A 16674-nucleotide genomic window follows, 5' to 3' on the forward strand; every position below is an offset into this window, starting at 1 on the left:
CTCTGAGACAGTGAAACAAATAACATCTTAGTATTATTATGAAAGTAATTTGATCTTGGGAACTTCCTGAAAGAGTCTCAGAAAACCCAGTGCTTCCTGGACCTCACTGGAGAACTGCTGGCACAGGGGGAAAATGAAGGAAGAAAACCCACTACATTATAAATTATTCTCTCTCGGTGCTGAGATTATAATTTATTTTTATTTGCTTCTTTGTGCATTTCTGTTCCACACAGAAAATATAAAGACCACGGATGGTTTTTGCAAACAAAAAACAAGACAATACACCCGACTCCATAAGGTTGTTGAAAGGCCTAAGCAGTAATAACATATTTGGCTGTATGGGGAAATTAAACCGAGCTCTAATCTGAAAATAAGGGTCTGATTTCCCCTTTGTCAATCCCTGGCCTGTGAGTGCAAAGTGTTGCCTTCAAAAGTTCCACCGTCCATCTTGGGGAGAAAATATAAGTGCACACACGACTGTGTTGCAAGCTAATAGAAGGTAAACGTCCTGGAGGTTCCGAATGCCGCGGCTGCGTCCTACACAGCGGTGGAAACTCCAGCGTGGGGCGTAACCACCCATCACAGCACAAGGTGTTCTATCTTGGAATCCAGCTCCCAAACAACTCAAATCAGCGAATATCTGAGCAGGCCGCCTGCGCTCCTCAGAGGGAGGAGGAGCTCGAAGGAGACCGACACGGGGCTCCGCCTACATTCTAGCTCCGCCTCTCCCTCTGAGTGGCTGCCAGGACAACTTCCCATTGGCCGCCGACCAGAAAGCAGACATCCGGTTTGCGGATCCGCCTGCTGGAGGCGGAGGCCGCAATGGTGCGGTTCAAGCACAGGTAAGCAGACCCTTGCCCGGTCCCCGGCGGCCTGGCCCCGCGCTCACCGCCCTCTCGCCCGCCTTAGGTACCTGCTCTGTGAAGTGGTGTCTGACGACCCCCGCTGCCGCCTGAGTCTGGAGGACCGAGTGCTGGGCGGCCTGGTACGGGAGACGATTGCCCGCGTGCACGGGACTTTCGGCGCGGCCGCCTGCTCCATCGGCTTCGCGGGTGCGAGGGTGCTGGGGAACCGGGGGCTGGCGGGACGTGGAGGGGGCAGTGGCCAGAGGAGGGAGAAAGAAGGGGCACAAGCGACCCCAGCAACTGCCAAGCCCTGTGCACAGTCCTATGTAAGATATAATCCTTTAGGACTTTGCTGGAGGCCTGATGGTTAAGCCTCCTCGCTTCCAATGCAGGGGGCACGAGTTCGATCCCAGGAGGGGGAACTAAGATCCCACATGAGGGGGGTGGGGGTGGGGCAAAATAAATTTTAAAAAGATATCGTCCTTTTTAGGAATCTCGGATCCGAGCCCAAAGTCTGCGTGAGTCCAGAGTTAGGCGGAGAGCTAAGAGCAGTAAGCAGTGAGACTTTGGGCAAGAACCCCCTGTACCTATTTGACATATGTATTGTTTAACAGGATGGTGAAAATTAAATGAGGGAAGCCGTGTATGGTTCTAAGTTACTTGACTGGTTACGTTGACATCACATGGAAAAAACATTGTCAAAATTAACCCTGAAAAGGGCCTGTGAAGTACAGAATGTGTGTAGGTAAATGTAGAAGGCCCTTTCAACAGGCACTCTATGTAAACTCATTCTCTTACCATCTACTCAAAATTGAATCCAGTATAAGGAATGCACGTAGGCACAACTCTCCTACATCAGGTGAGACCCAGTTGGCTGCTACAAGAACCTGCATAGACCAGTTGCAGAGCAACTTGCTTTTCAGCCAAGGGTTTTCTGAGGAAGATGGATCTATACGCTCCCCACCCATTCATTAACTAGTCAGTCGATTAGAAGACCGTTTTAAATTCTGAATTCACCAATTCTGAGTGGTGTGCGAGGCACTGGATGTTGTTTCTCTCCCTTCTGTAAATGAAGGTCTGTCCTAATTTTTTTTTCTTCAGAAATCAGTTCTTGCTTAATGCATCCCAGCTGCCACTGCCTTGAAGGATCTCTAGCGCATAGGCTCTGAATTACCCCAAGATGTTTAACCCATTCCCGAAAATCCAGTTTCCCCAAATGATTTTTTTTTTTCCTGCTGTAGTGCGATACCTCAATGCCTATACCGGAATAGTGCTACTTCGATGCAGGAAGGAATTCTACCGGCTTGTGTGGTCAGCTCTTCCCTTTATCACATACTTGGAGAACAAAGGACACCATTACCCGTGTTTTCTCAACACCTTACACGTGGGAGGTATGGGTGCATGTGATATGTCTCATTTCCAATAGGTAACAAGCTCAGTGTTCAGTCTTCAGTGGTGGGTGGATCTTCCTGCTCTCCTGCCAAGAGCAAGATACTTTTTCCTAGCTCTGCAAGACTCTTGAGGCAAACACTTTTCACAAGCTGTTGACCACAAAGCTCTTTCATGTGCCAGGTACAATCAGAACATGTCAGAAGTTCCTGATTCAGTACAACAGGAGACAGCTGTTGATCCTGTTGCAGAACTGCACTGATGAAGGTAAGGCACGCTAGCCCTGTGCCCACTGAGCAAGTGACTGGCCTCCTCCTCCAGCTGAATGAAAGGCCACTCCCAAAGACATCTTTAATCACCCGTACTGTACTTTCTTCAGGAGAACGAGAGGCTATCCAGAAGTCTGTCACAAGAAGCTGTTTACTAGAGGAGTCGTCGGCTGGGGAGGAGCTTTCAGACAGTGGTGGTGAGGAGGCTGCTGAGGCAATGGAGTGAACCTCTACAGACTGCCCTGTGCCCCAGCCTCAGGGCCCACTTGTTGGGACAGGACATTCTGGGAGGCAGCAGCATCTTCTGTACTTCTCAAACAGGATGACTGCTGACCAGAGGCCAAGTGACCAGCTCAAAATGGACTTATTTGCTTAAAACTAATCGAAGTCACCTTTACCCAGCATTGCCTGGTTAAGTGGTTCTGGAGGTTGTGAAGCCCCTGGAGTTATAGACATCTTTGTATCTAACTGCCTGGCTGAGAGCAGGTTTAATAAATGTATTTGGCTTCTGTAGTGTTTAGTGCGCATGTGAAGTTCATGCTTGGCCTAGTCTCTTTCACCCCTCCACCCTCGGCTGGAAAACTGGCTCCCCATGTGGTACTAGATGCACAGCCTCCCACTTGAAACCTTGTACCCCTGCCCCTAGGATGGGCCCTAAGTAATCCAGGTCATTCAGAGTAGCAGTTTTAGTGAGACACAGCAACTAAACTGGCACAGATCTATAGCTGGTCTCAGTACTGACCCACAGGACCTTAAGAATTCCAGATTCCTTGCCAATACTTAACCAGGTAACCTGACAAAAAGTACAGTTCTTGCAGTTTTGAGTGGGGAAAAAACCTGGTCTCACCTGACCTCATTATTACGAAGTCAAGCAGCAGCTGCCAACTTCTGGTAGTTTTCCGCAGTTCCACCCTTCCCCATTGCCTTTTACCTGCCTGGTACCTGAAGGCAGGTGAGACAGTGCACTCACAGGAATTAGGAGGGAGAAGAGACTATGATCAGTTTTGATCTGCTACCTATGAAAGACATTTCTAGGACCTATCTTCTCCTTAATGAAATGGACATCACTCAAAGTCCCTTAAATATTTAACAAAGATTTGTGATTTTTTGCTTCACATGCCCCTTCATCCACCCAGAAGAGTTCCTGACCCAGGATCTCTTCCTTTTAAGAATGGGAGGTTAGAGTTAAACCCAGCTCAAGAACCCTTTAGGCCTGACCTAAAGGCATTACTCGAATTGCTCAAGCTCATAGTAGCTATTAATCTATTAGGAAGTATAGGTCTTCCCTGGTGGCACAGTGGTTGAGAGTCCGCCTGCCGATGCAGGGGACACGGGTTCGTGCCCCGGTCCAGGAAGATCCCACATGCCGTGGAGCGGCTGGGCCCGTGGGCCATGGCCGCTGAGCCTGCGCGTCCGGAGCCTGTGCTCCACAACTGGAGAGGCCACAACAGTGAGAGGCCCACGTACCACAAAAAAAAAAAAAAAAGTATATGTCTAGCGACTTCCCTGGTGGTGCAAGGGGTAAGCCTCAATGCTCCCAATACAGGGGGCCCAGGTTTGATCCCTGGTCAGGGAACTAGATCCCACATGCATGTTGCAACTAAGAGTTCACATGCCACAACTAAGGAGCCCGCCAGCCACAACTAAGACCCAGTGCAACCAAACAGATAAATACTAAAAAAAAAATAAAAAAAGCTGCCCTGAAATCATCTTAAAGAAACCAGAATGCTCACAATGCTTGTGGAGGTGATTTATTCCAACTATTGGCCTTCATCGTCTATTACACCTAGAGGTTACTTTATTAAGCAGCAAAATAGTTCACATCAGCCAACTTCAGCTGAAACCAAGGCATAAGACTGCTCTAGGCAACAGGGAGGCAGTGGGCAAGCCCACCGCTTTTAAACCTGTCCTGCTCTTCCTCCGGTTGTGCCAGGCTCCTCTGTTCCTGTAACTCAGGCCACTGTCACTTGAAACAAGCTTGATCCAAAGGTTGCCAAGTCCCCAAGCTTCCTTCGTCAATGACAGTTACAGCTTTCCTTGCCAAACAGAAGCCACGTTCAAGAGGCAAAACCCTCCATCACACATGCCAGTGCAACCTGGGTCTGACACCACAGCGTGGTTATTTGTCAGAAGAAAAACTGCAATTTAAGCTGGGTGTCCTAAATCCATATTATTCCCATCCCTCTGTTTCTTAAAGATAACAAGAGGAGAACTGAACAGATAGAAAAGATTCAACTATTAGGTGTGCTGAAAGCATGGTGCCCTGACACAAGATGTCACAGCAGAGCAATGCTGTAACACTAACACTGATGTGGGCTGCTCCAAGGGACTCAAACTTAGTTCAGGTTGAGAAAAACTAACTACACACGGGTCAAAAAGACTAACCTGGCAACAAACTAAAAACCGTGGCAGGAAGAGATCTCTTGTGAGTGTCAATACTTTATTTTGGTGTGAAGACAGGAAGCTGGAAAATACACTGTATTTAAAATTTTCTTGGTTCCCCCTCACATTGTGGAAACCCCCTCCCCCCAGAGCTAATCTGTTCAAACTCAAATACTTAAAAATTACAGCAGCAAAACAAAAGCGCAGAAAAAAGAAAACCAGATGGAGAAGGTAGCCAGGCCAGTAGTGTCACTTGGTGTGGACGACTGAGGTGCTGAACAGGAGCTTCTGTTTCTGTTTTTTTCTTTTCTTTCCTCCTTTCTCTTCTAAACAGAAAACAGAAACAGCTTAGCTTAGAATGCCATCGCCTTGCCCCTGGCCAGTTTTCATTAATGATAGTCGCAGGCAGCTAGGAGTGCAGGCTCTGGAATTAGACCTGGATTCAAATACCAGTCCTTGCACACTCTGGTGTTTGTCTTCAGGTACATCACTTACGTCCCCAGCCCAGCTCCTCGTCTGTAATGTGAATTATACCCATTTAATATGGTATTGGGAGAATAAAATTAGCACAACGCCAGGCACACAGGAAGCACGCATAAATGCCAGTGTTGTTCTTATCTAGTTCATGAACACCACAGAGCGGGGGTGTGCTTCAAGCCTGACCTTCTTCATCTATTAGCCACCCTCCACCACTGTGTCTTAGAAGGTTAAAAAAAAAAAAAGGTCCTCAGAATTTCACACCAAGGCCTCAAAAGAACTAATCTGGGGTGCAAAAAGGTGCTAACGTACCAAATGGAATGTTAGTTGACACTAGAACGTGAGCCCTGAGGCTCAGAGGGAAAAATGCAACTGATTAGTGATGTCTGCCACTGGATCCAGGAGGGAATGACAGCCCTGAGCTGAGCACCCCACTTCTGTGCCTTTACCAGAGAGGGGATCTGAAGTAGCTGGCGTGTCCAGTTTCATGAAGGCTGCTTCAATAGCTTGGCTGAAGGAATTCTGGAAACTGGGCACAGGAACACGGTCTGAGTTATCACTCTCCCCATCGCTGTCCACAGGGGCAGGAGGACCTAAGCTGTTTTCACCTAAAAAACACCAGTGTTAAAATTGTAGAAACAACACTAGAGCCTTTTACCTTCTGAAAGGGGCCAAATTTCCCCTTTACCAGAGGGCTGTTCTCACCTTTCTTTGGAGCAGTTTTGGGCCACACATCTGCTTTTGCTTTTCCAATTCTCAGCATCTGCCAAAGTGGGAAAGGGGAGGAAAGAATTTAAGTAACTGACGCCATTTCTTCTCCAGACTCCTACCTTGACACCGACTGGTACGGGAGACAAAGAACCAACTACCCCTCTGGGAAAAAGATTTTCTAGATACTTCTCTCCTTAACACTGTTTTGGTCATGTCCTCTATATCCTGACCAATGGAACTGGCAATGAAACTCACAAGGTGGGAAACCAGTTGTTCCTTAGCAAACAGGTAAAGCATATTGCAAAGAAGGCACAAGAGATTCATACTCAGATTCTGAAGCTGGGAATCCTGACTGTGTCATTGCCTGCTTCTGACAAATTTTCCTACTCTTCTGGAGACTCCTAAAAACATCAACCTCTTAGAATAAGGAGTGTACAGGACCTTCCAATTTTAAAACAAACCACCTGGCTATCAAACCTCAGTTACTTAAGGCCACAAAAATCAATTTAACTTTATCTCGAAACTGCTCCCACAGCCCTCGTTACCTTGTGGTCTTTGCTTTTCCAATAGTTCTTTAACTATTAACTTTTAGATCCAGCCATAAACCATATTCCTGCAAGTACAGTAAAATCAGAACAACAATTCCTCTTGCCCCTGAGTGAGGAAATTTTTCATCCCACTTGGCCAAGACCAGCTTTGTAAGTGCTGAGGGCCACTATGCATCCCAGCTGCCACACATACCATGCCACTCAAAGCAGGGTGAATTTTACCAAAAGACAACCCCAAGAAGATACAAGTAGGAATGCCTGTCCTAAATGTTTACCAAAGTGGGGCTTGCATGTTGTGCAAGATGAGTTCAACTGGCAGATGCTGATTTCACTGATAAACTTCATCATGTGCCACACTTTGATGATCTGCTCCCTTGGTCCCTGGGAGTCTGGGGTCCAATAGTACGACATCTGAATCATCTTACTCTTCCAAGGTCATTAAAATATATCACCTATATTTTAATCTTGACAAAAATGTTTAAATGTTTAACCTGAGTCCACTCATAAAGAAACAATCAGAAAAATCTCAACTATAGGATAATCTATAGAACAACTGGTCTGGATGCTTCAAAAATATCCATGTCACAGGTAAAAAACAAAAAAACAGAAGCCAGAGGAACCGTTATGGATCAAAGGACACTAAAGAGACTTGAAAACCTAAATGCAATGAATAGTCTTTGATTAAATCTGACTGAAAACAATACAGGACACTGAAACAAATGGGAAAATAAAAATATGTGGCATCTTAGATAGTATTAAATCAGCTGTCTTTGATGTGATAATGGTAATTGTAGTTATACAGGAGAATGTCATTTTGGGGGCATGTATCTCCCAAGTATTTAGTTGTCAAGTGTCATTCATGAGGTCTGTAACTTACTTTCAACATAGCAAAAAAAAAGAGAGAAAAGCAAGCAAATATAGCAAAATAGTAACAACTGGTAAATCTGGGTGAAAGGTATGAATGTTCATTATACTATTCTTTCAACTCTTTAAGTTTGAAGTTTTTCAAACTATAAAGTTGAAAAAAGCAATGGCAGTAAAACCTAGCTAAAAAAACAACTTAGGCATTGACCTAACTCCTAGGAGCCACTTGCTTATAACCTCTGAAACCTAGCAGTTCATTCTCAGGATTGCTCTCAATTATTTCATCCTCCTTGACTTCAAAGACTCTCCTCACCAAAGTTCAATTCCTGCTTATTCCTCAGCACAAACTGCCGTTTGTACGTGAGAAATACCCAGATCAACTAACTGCTCTAAAGAACTGTTAAGCTAACGATTCCAAACTAGCCCCAAAGAAGTGAACACTAACCTCCTACAAGGCTGCTTGTCAAGCTGTCTGTCCATCTTCCTCAGTTATCTGAATACAGGAATGCTGAGTGTTTTGCTTGTTTTAAAGATTAATACTGATCTGACATCAAATCTCACTAGCCTAGTGTTGCCTCCAACCCAACTCCTCAAGAAAGCTGATTTGGCTACTTACAGGATAATCAAGACAACTTTCCCTTTCCCAAAGTGAAGAAGAATGGTTTATTGTATGTAACAGATACCACTGAATCAGAGGTCCTAGAACCAGGGACCAGTTAAAATTGACTAACATATCCCCAGCCCCTAGAACAGTGCTCAGTATAAAAGTATCTATTGATGTGTTAAATAATTAAAACCCCTGATTCTTCCTCAACTACTCTTAGCCACTTTCCTTGGTAAGTCTATGGTAATATCTGAGACTAACTCCATGACCTTCCATCTTTAAAAAGCCTTCCATGGTTATTAGAGTCAGTGCAACATTAGCCTGTAAGTCTCCCCATCTCCAACAGAGGGATTTCCAGAAAGAACAAGCATCAGAGTTCATGTTAAATACCCTTGGGCTGCTTCACAAGCAACAGGTTTACCTGGGCAAAGGAAGGGAAGGGAGAGTCTTCTTCCAGACTCCCAACGCAGAATGAAGAACTGCCCTGACTGGCCGTGGGTGACAGAGGGGTCAGCAGGAAGTCTGAAAGGGAACCAGAGACCTGATTATACAAGTCAAGTTCCAAAAAGTTAGTGTCCTGTTAATAAGAAAGAAGAAACAAACCCAGAATCGGGTCTGGATAATTACCAACCCTGCCTCAGAAAGCTAACTGTGATCCACTTTCAACTCTGCCATATGCTTATAAAACCAAGAACATGGCCTATTGTTCACAGGAGTGATCACCATAGAGAGAGAAAAGTTTAATGGTTACAATAACACTAGAAGGCATAGCAAAATCTATTCCCACGGTAAGAAAAATCCTCTCCACATCAGCCGGTTCTCAAGGCCTAGGTATCGGACTGTCAGAGAATGGTTTTATATGGATGAAAAAGCTCCAAGAAAAGATATAAAATGTAATCATGTCAGCCTTTATGTTCCCGCCAAAAGAAGTCTATGACCTGGGAATATTCAGTTAGAATCCAAAACACATACAGCAGCAAAATCCAGCAAGATGCAAGCTTTTCCCTGATACTCCCTAGGGAAATTAGTCTTTTCCATCCTTTCTGACCTAGGGTTGAACATTTCCCACAGATCAGTCTACCCACTGCCCTGATCACTGCTGGGAGGGAGAGGCCTATTCACTCTCCCAGCAGCAGGCCCTGCCACAGTCAGCCAGGGCTCTGTGGTACTTTTATTCCTAGGACCATCCAACTGCTCTTGCCTGAATACATTAAAGCCCAAATAACTTCAGAAAAGCTAGTATGTGAAAACGCAATCTTTTTATCACAGATGATGTAGTCAGTGTTTTGCCATGTTCCTTTAGTAGCTTTAGTAGTTCCTTTAGTAGCTCTCTTCTCATTATGAAGAGCATAAGTGTTGTGCAGCCCTCAAGACCCAGATTCTAGTCCCAGTCCCTGCCACTAACCAAGTCCCTGCCTTGGTCTCAGGTTCCTAAATCTGCCAAGTGATGGGCATATGATCACAAGGGTCACCAAGAGTTTTAAATATTCTGATCTTGGACTTTTCATTGAAAATGCCTGACAAAAATAAATTTTAAGTATCAGAAACTATCTGCCAGGAGGATGAAGATCAGAAAAGACAGCTCTCTGAAATTATAGTAACTCCTTTTAACTGTTTAATTTCATGACACATTAACACATTCTATATATAAGGAAAAACATTTTTAAAAGGCTGAAGGCCTATACCCTGAGAAAACCATAATTCAAAGAGAGTCATGTACTACAATGTTCACTGCAGCACTATTTACAGTAGCCAGGACATGGAAGCAACCTAAGTGTCCATCGACAGATGAATGATAAAGATGTGGCACATATATACAATGCAATATTACTCAGCCATAAAAAGAAACGAAATTGAGTTATTTGTAGTGAGGTGGATGGACCTAGAGGCTGTCATACAGAGTGAAGTCAGTCAGAAAAACAAATACCGTATGCTAACACATACATATGGAATCTAAATAATAAAATGGTTCTGATGAACCTAGGGGCAGGAGAGAAATAAAGACGCAGATGTAGAGAATGGACTTGAGGACACGGGGAGGGGGAAGGGTAAGCTGGGACAAAGTGAGAGAGTGGCATGGACACATATACACTACCAAATGTAAAACAGCTAGTGGGGGGGCTTCCCTGGTGGCGCAGTGGTTGAGAATCTGCCTGCCAATGCAGGGGACACGGGTTCGAACCCTGGTCTGGGAAGATCCCACATGCCGCAGAGCAACTAGGCCCGTGAGCCACAACTACTGAGCCTGCGCGTCTGGAGCCTGTGCTCCACAACAAGAGAGGCCGCGATAGTGAGAGGCCCCTGCACCGCAATGAAGAGTGGCCCCCGCTCGCCGCAACTAGAGAAAGCCCTCGCACAGAAACGAAGACCCAACACAGCCAAAAATAATTAATTAATTAATTTAAAAAAAACAAACAAAAAAAAACAGCTAGTGGGAAGCAGCTGCATAGCACAGGAGATCAGCTCGGTGCTTTGTGACCAACTAGAGGGGTGAGATAGGGAGGGTAGGAGGGAGATGCAAGAGGGAGGGGATATGGGGATATATGTATGCATATAGCTGATTCACTTTGTTATATAGCAGAGACTAACACAACATTGTAAAGCAATTATACGCAAATAAAGATGCTAAAAAAAAAGGCTGAAGGCCTCTCAATCCTGCCCTCACTCCTTAGAGTGGAACACTGTTACCGGTCTGGAACACAATCATCCCAGTATTTTTCTATACATTTAGACATATAAACCCATACTGAAATGCTTTGTTTTGTGTGGCTTTTTTTTTTTTTTTGTGTGTGTGGCTTTTTTAACCCAAAAATGGTGTCATGTTTTGTCTTGTTCTACAACTTCCTTTTATCTTAAAGGTCTATCCATTAGTTCAGGAAGAGAGCTATTTCCTTTTTCAGTAGGTGTAAAGAATTTCATAGTAAAAATGCTGTAATTTAGCCATTTCCCTACCAGTATACTTTAGGCTGTTTTCTCTCCCTATCATAAATAAGACAACATAAATAAAGATGTTCACAGAAACAGGGGGAGCATCTTTAAGGTAGAAACTAGAAATAAAACAGCTGGGTTGTGGAGAAGAATCTAGGTTTAACCATCCTGCTATATGAGCTGCCTGAGGTTTTTAGAAGCTAAGTCGGTACAGCCAATGGAAAAGTGAATCAAATAGTAGCAATTTGATGGATCTCAGGAATCTATTAACTACCCAAGTAAGGTTAGTCCCGTAAAGACCCCCACCATGCCGAGATCACAGTTGTAAATTCAGACACTAGGGCTTTGCTTAAGGTCTGTGGCTGGTGGTCAACTTGATTCTTTAAATCCCAACTCTATTTACCTGCTTGGGAACCTGGACTTCTGCTAAGAGAAGAAAGGGAGAGAGCCCCATGGCCCTCGGTGCTGGTAGGACCCAAAGCAGAATCAGAGGAGCAGGTATAGGAACTGAAGGCAGGAAACTGCTGTAGATTCTCTAAGGGAATGTGGACTTCTGGGTCTGCAAAGCAAAGACGAGAATGGTAGGCCCATGTACAGAATCCCTCAAATCTTTTCCAACAGTTGTGGACAGTCAATATGAATCCCCCAGGGATCTGAATGATGGAGACAGAGCTTTAAAACCCAAATTTATAGTAACTGTCACTTTATAATATGCCTTTGTTTTAGTATAAAAGCCTTGCTCTAACTCTTCTTGGTTGAAGCTAGGTGATAAACCTGGGGGTTAATTATAATATTCTGTATACTTGTGTTTGAATATTTCCATAATAAAAAATTAAAACAAAAAAGCCTTTGTTCCTGAAACATCACTTTTCTCAACTATTCAGGACTTGTGCTTTAAACAGCTACACAACACTGGTATGCCAGCTATACACTTATCCCAGTTGAAGAAGTAAAATTTATGTTTACCATACCACATGGAGTCAAAATAGTTAAGTCCTTTCCCTAGCCAAGGACTCAATTCCTTGTTTTCAGGAGGTTAACTAGACCCTCATGTCACACAGTCCTTGGTTCAGTGAAGCTTATGTTTAAGAACCAGATCAAAAGATTCTACTTACTGGTATTAAGGAGCTCAAATCTAACTTCCTGCATGTATTTCCTAGTTTGTCAATAGGTCTCTACTATTTCAAACTCTCCTGGTAGACTTGCTATGTATAGATGTCTCCAGAGTCAAAGGTGAGGCCAACAATGTATCCAGAGAGCACAGGGCCAGTTATCCCCAACATGCAGCAGATCTCCAATTCCCTTCCCCCGCCCACCCAGGGTTTTTTCACCCACTATGCCAAGGATGAACTTACTATGTGCTATGCACTTTGACCAACATCAACTCGTTAATTCTCATGTAAGCCTACAAGTAAGGAGGTACTCTCACAACTCACATTTAAGAGCTGAAGAAAGCAAGTGGCAGACCTGACATACGACCTAAACAGTCTGGCCCCTGGGCCCAGGCACGGGATCTCTGTACAGTGATGCACAGTTGTGCTCATCACTGAGATGAGAGTTCTTGAACTTACACTTGCCCTGCTTCTTGTTCTCCTCCATCTCAATCCGGCGCTCTCGGCGACGTTCCTCCCGGGCCTTCTTCTGGCGCTGCCGCTTCCTCTTCTCAATATCATCTGCAGGTTGGTGAGGTTGTGAGGAGACAAATGCAGGACAACCTGGCCATTAACTCCTCCCACTTGGCTAGTAGCTAAGGGCACACGAGTGGGCCCAGCTGGATTGGGTGAACGGATGGAACGTATCAGGAGGTTCTGAGACTCATGACAAAAGCTCCTTACTTCCTCTTGTGGGTTTCTAGTCACAAGAATCCCTAAACTCCACTAAAAAGGGAAGCAAAGTAGGGGGCATTCTCACCTGAGAATATCTCTAGGGTTTCCTTAGAGACCAGAGGAGGCTGCAGAGCCAGTTCACAGATGCTGAACTCGCAGGTGAGCGGCAAGTGAGAGAGGTATCTATGACGCTGTCGCACATCCTACAAGGGAAAAGGGACCGATGCTCAACTAAGACCAGGCCTAACTCTAAGAGCAGAGGTTCCCACCCCAGGTATCAGGCAGTACACCACACCCTCTCAGATGGCAATGGGGCTCAAAGAGTTAGTGCTCAAGTTATCAGCTTTTGAAAAGCTGAACAGAAATTGTCAATTAACCTACTGTAAGGTAGAATAAGCAACCAAAAGCAGTTTTTTGGTTTGTGCTGCAAATGAATGAATTGAGGCTGGTAATGAATGATCTAAAGCTGATCAGCTGTTTCAGCTTTTCTGGGGGTCCACAACAAACGGGAGAATAAGGAAGGTAAGAGTTATTTACTGGGAAAAAAATCTGGGAACCACTGACTGAATTAATGATAACTGAGAAGGCAGATAAAGCAGGTTTCCCTACTGAGCAAAGCTTGGCCTAAAATAATAAAAAATGAAGGTCATTAATTTAATTTTCTTTTAATTCTTTTTCGGCATGTTTGATGGAAAGTTCACAGTACTTAAAAAATCTCTAAATTTAAGGCTTTTAACAAATTTGTGATCAATACAACTGTAACTCTCAAAGAGCAAATATTCACATATGTAAATTATCAGACACTAATTCACAGGTAGCTGCTAAACCAAAAATTCATAACGAGCTTGTGTAAGCTACCTTAAAGCCTCCAAGGACTTTGTTTTCTTGCCATTTTCTCCCAAGCAATAAGGAGAAACAAAAACAAACTCATCTCTGAAAGTAGGAGACATCTCTATTCCCAAACCACAATAAATGAACCTGTGATACAGGGAGCAGTGGTGAGTGACCTAACAGAACCCCGGCACAGTGGGGGAGGGTCATTTAACTTTTTAAAAATTCACAGGCACCATCACTAACAAAAAGACTTAAAACCTTTCAAGACTAAAGGCCTTGAAAGTTTGTGAACTTGGTTCAGCTAGGCCCACCACAAAGAGACTAGGTTAATGCCGCTTCCTGCCCCTCCACCTTGCAAGGCAGGCCCTTACCTCAGACATGGAATACCCAGCGATCTCCACCACCGTGGCTGAGATCTTCTCAGGGCTCTGTTCCAGGCTGCCATACTCCCGCACGAGGCAGCGCACATTCACGGGGTGCAGGAACATGTGCTGCCCATCCTCCGCTGAAGACAAGTGGCTCTATCACACAATACTCTTGGCCAGTCCTCAAGTCAGGCCCTCCTTATCCCAGGCCCAACTCTCCCTCCCCAAGCTGAAAGGCACAACAGACCCCATCTGCCCAGGAGCTAGCGGCAATACCTCCCTCTGCTCAGAGAGCCAGATCAGGTCTCTGAATCATTAAGCAGCAACCCAGCCCTCCTCCTCAGGGACACTCACCTTGGTAAAAGTAGTAACAAGGAGAGCTGCTCAGGTGTGTGATGCTTGGCTTGGTGACGGGTTCCTGCTGGCTGGACTCGGTACAAATGGTCCCCTCTCCAAGATTGTCTTCTGCTAACTCCAAGTCCTCACAGGCCTCTGACAACCCCTCAGGCTCTGGTTCAGAAACTGCTTCCTCTTCCTCTACCAGAGGGAGAGCAAGAGGACGAGGAGGAGAGCCAAGAGAACAAACTTCTGTGGTCTCTTCATCAAAAGCAGACAGATACTCCAGCATGCCCTGTTGGGACAAACTGCAGGTCACAGAAAGAACATGTGGCAAAGGCAGGCACAGGAACCAAGCTCTCTTGAGGTTTACCTTAGCTGTCACATTCACTGATTTAACATAACTGGGGAAAGAACACACATAGAAAAAGCACATTGGAAAAATTTTAAAATAAATAAATAAATTAATTAATTAATTTAAAAGCACATAGGAAATACTCATAGTTCCCTCTTACCCCAAAAAAGTTCAAACCTCACAACAGGGCCTAACAGCTGAAGAGCAGCACCTGAGGAATGGCAGCCATTTAGTCTGTAACTGGGACACTAACCTTCCTTGGTTGAAAAACGGACTCCTTCGCCAAGGGAGCCATCAGCACCAGTTGTTCCAGAGCAGCCACGACACCAGCGACCTCCCCGCTGCTTTCAGCCAATCCTGACAGAGCCTCTTCCCGAGTCTAGAGCACCAGAGAGAAAACCAGAAACATACTTAGTGTGAAGGGCCAAATCTTACAATGGCCTTTCTCAACAGGAGCAAAAGTTAAAAGGCAAAAAGGAAGAGTCTAAGTACTTAGAATTCTCAATCTTTAAGGGAAGCAGGAAGCAAAAACACCTAGTACTCAAATGGGATGGTACTCTGCTTAGCATCTCTGACAAAGATAACGACAACACTACAAAAAAGCTTCCTGAACAGAAATCCCAGGACACAGGACTAGTCTTCTAGTTTTTACGAGCGAAGCTTTGAGAGAGCCCCAGTGCAGGAGACAAAGAGTCTGGGCAACCCCCACCTCAACCCGGATAGCTCTACTTCTAGGCAGCTTTTCTTCTCCCTGAAATGCATTTGAACAAATGCTCCGCACTACAGAAAGAAATTTAGAAGTATTGGGTTGGCCAAAAAGTTCGTTCGGGTTTTTCGTAAGACATTACAAAAACCCAAATGAACTTTTTGGCCAACCCAATAAATACACAGAACGCTGCCCAAAGAGGACTTATGAGTTAGAGAGAGAGAAATTCAAATACCAGCTTCACCTCTTATTAGTTATATGTCCTCAAGTAAATTATCTAACCCATGATTCCATCTCCTCATCCATGAAAGGGGATACTTGTTCTATCACACCAGGTTATGGAGCTTAAGTGAGAAAAAAATAACACAGCCCCTTTCATGGGGGCTTTCATTGTTCTAATATAGATCAATGATTCTCAAAATGTGATCTGGGGATGAGCAGCATCAGAACCACCCTGGAATTTGTGATAATGCAAATTATTAAGCTTACTGAGCCTAGACCTACTGAATCAGTCTCTCAGGGTGGAACACAACAACCAGTGATTCTGATGCTTGTTCAAGTTTAAGAATCTCTATTGTAGACGATACAGGACATAAGGGATTCTATATTTGGATAATTCTTGCTGCTCCAAAATCCTCAGCAGGCATTGCTAGAGCCCACTGGAGAGGCCATAGTAATTTCTCCACAATGTCCCTCAAATAAAACATCTCCAAAAATAAATCCAAATGTTTTCCTAAAGAACAAAAAAACCTACCTTGCTTAATTAAGAACACAGCTAATCTAGAAACTCAAGGGTCTCAGTTATAAGATCACCTTGACTTGTTCCTTTCAGCTCCAGAGAGCAGTTTAAAAATCCCTAGGTCAACCCCTTCCCCTCCTATCACCAAAGCCCAAAGCAAACCTACTTTTTTAGCCATTCCCCGCTTGTAATCTTAAATGTGGGGCTGAAGTAACTAATCCCCACCACCCCATCCCATTTCCAGTGCATCATCTCACCTTGAGCTCCTGGATAGCTGCCTCAATAAAGCAGGACTCGGGAGTGTGCTTCTCCTCTGCCAGCTGCTGCTCTAGTGCTGCTTTCTCTTCCTGAACCACCCGGTGCAGCACCTGCTCCTTCGAGGCCAGCAGCAATTTGGAGTACTGGCTGTGCTGTTCATCTACAAGAAAGCCAACAAGATGACAGAAATGCAGGACTTCCCTGGTGGCGCAGTGGTTAAGAATCCACCTGCCAATGC

At 44.7% G+C, this 16674-nt stretch overlaps 2 protein-coding genes across 4 annotated transcripts in view; one reads left to right on the forward strand and one right to left on the reverse strand.

The window, feature by feature from the left end:
- Window positions 1–798: 798 nt before the first annotated feature.
- POP5 (POP5 homolog, ribonuclease P/MRP subunit) lies at window positions 799–3019 on the forward strand. The gene is made up of 5 exons (XM_079942148.1): window positions 799–842; window positions 910–1052; window positions 2087–2236; window positions 2418–2501; window positions 2614–3019. The coding sequence occupies exons 1-5, from the start codon at window positions 823–825 to the stop codon at window positions 2727–2729; spliced, it is 513 nt and encodes a 170-aa protein (XP_079798274.1). The 5' UTR covers window positions 799–822; the 3' UTR covers window positions 2730–3019.
- A 751-nt stretch (window positions 3020–3770) lies between these two features.
- The window catches only part of RNF10 (ring finger protein 10), a 32648-nt gene continuing 19744 nt past the window's right edge, over window positions 3771–16674 (reverse strand). The window contains exons 7-17 of one of the 3 annotated variants that reach the window (XM_079942065.1): window positions 16436–16596; window positions 14987–15112; window positions 14397–14673; window positions 14049–14182; window positions 12929–13046; window positions 12589–12690; window positions 11421–11576; window positions 8511–8611; window positions 6068–6125; window positions 5812–5970; window positions 3773–5211 (exon numbers count right to left, since the gene is read on the reverse strand). In XM_079942065.1, the coding sequence (XP_079798191.1) occupies window positions 5135–5211; window positions 5812–5970; window positions 6068–6125; window positions 8511–8611; window positions 11421–11576; window positions 12589–12690; window positions 12929–13046; window positions 14049–14182; window positions 14397–14673; window positions 14987–15112; window positions 16436–16596 (1469 nt within the window). In that variant the 3' untranslated portion in view covers window positions 3773–5134. Of the gene's footprint in view, window positions 5212–5246; window positions 5971–6067; window positions 6126–8510; window positions 8612–11420; window positions 11577–12588; window positions 12691–12928; window positions 13047–14048; window positions 14183–14396; window positions 14674–14986; window positions 15113–16435; window positions 16597–16674 lie in introns of those variants that run through there. The other 2 variants (XM_079942066.1, XM_079942064.1) reach the window with 2 other exon arrangements.

Source organism: Stenella coeruleoalba, assembly GCF_951394435.1.
Source record: "Stenella coeruleoalba genome assembly, chromosome: 14".
Taxonomy (NCBI): Eukaryota; Metazoa; Chordata; class Mammalia; order Artiodactyla; family Delphinidae; genus Stenella; species Stenella coeruleoalba.

Coding starts and splice junctions, on each gene's coding strand:
- POP5 (XM_079942148.1), top strand. CDS start 823: ATGGTGCGGTTCAAGCACAG. Junction 1,053..2,086: donor CTGCTCCATCGGCTTCGCGG/GTGCGAGGGTGC, acceptor TTCCTGCTGTAG/TGCGATACCTCAATGCCTAT. Junction 2,237..2,417: donor CAACACCTTACACGTGGGAG/GTATGGGTGCAT, acceptor TTCATGTGCCAG/GTACAATCAGAACATGTCAG.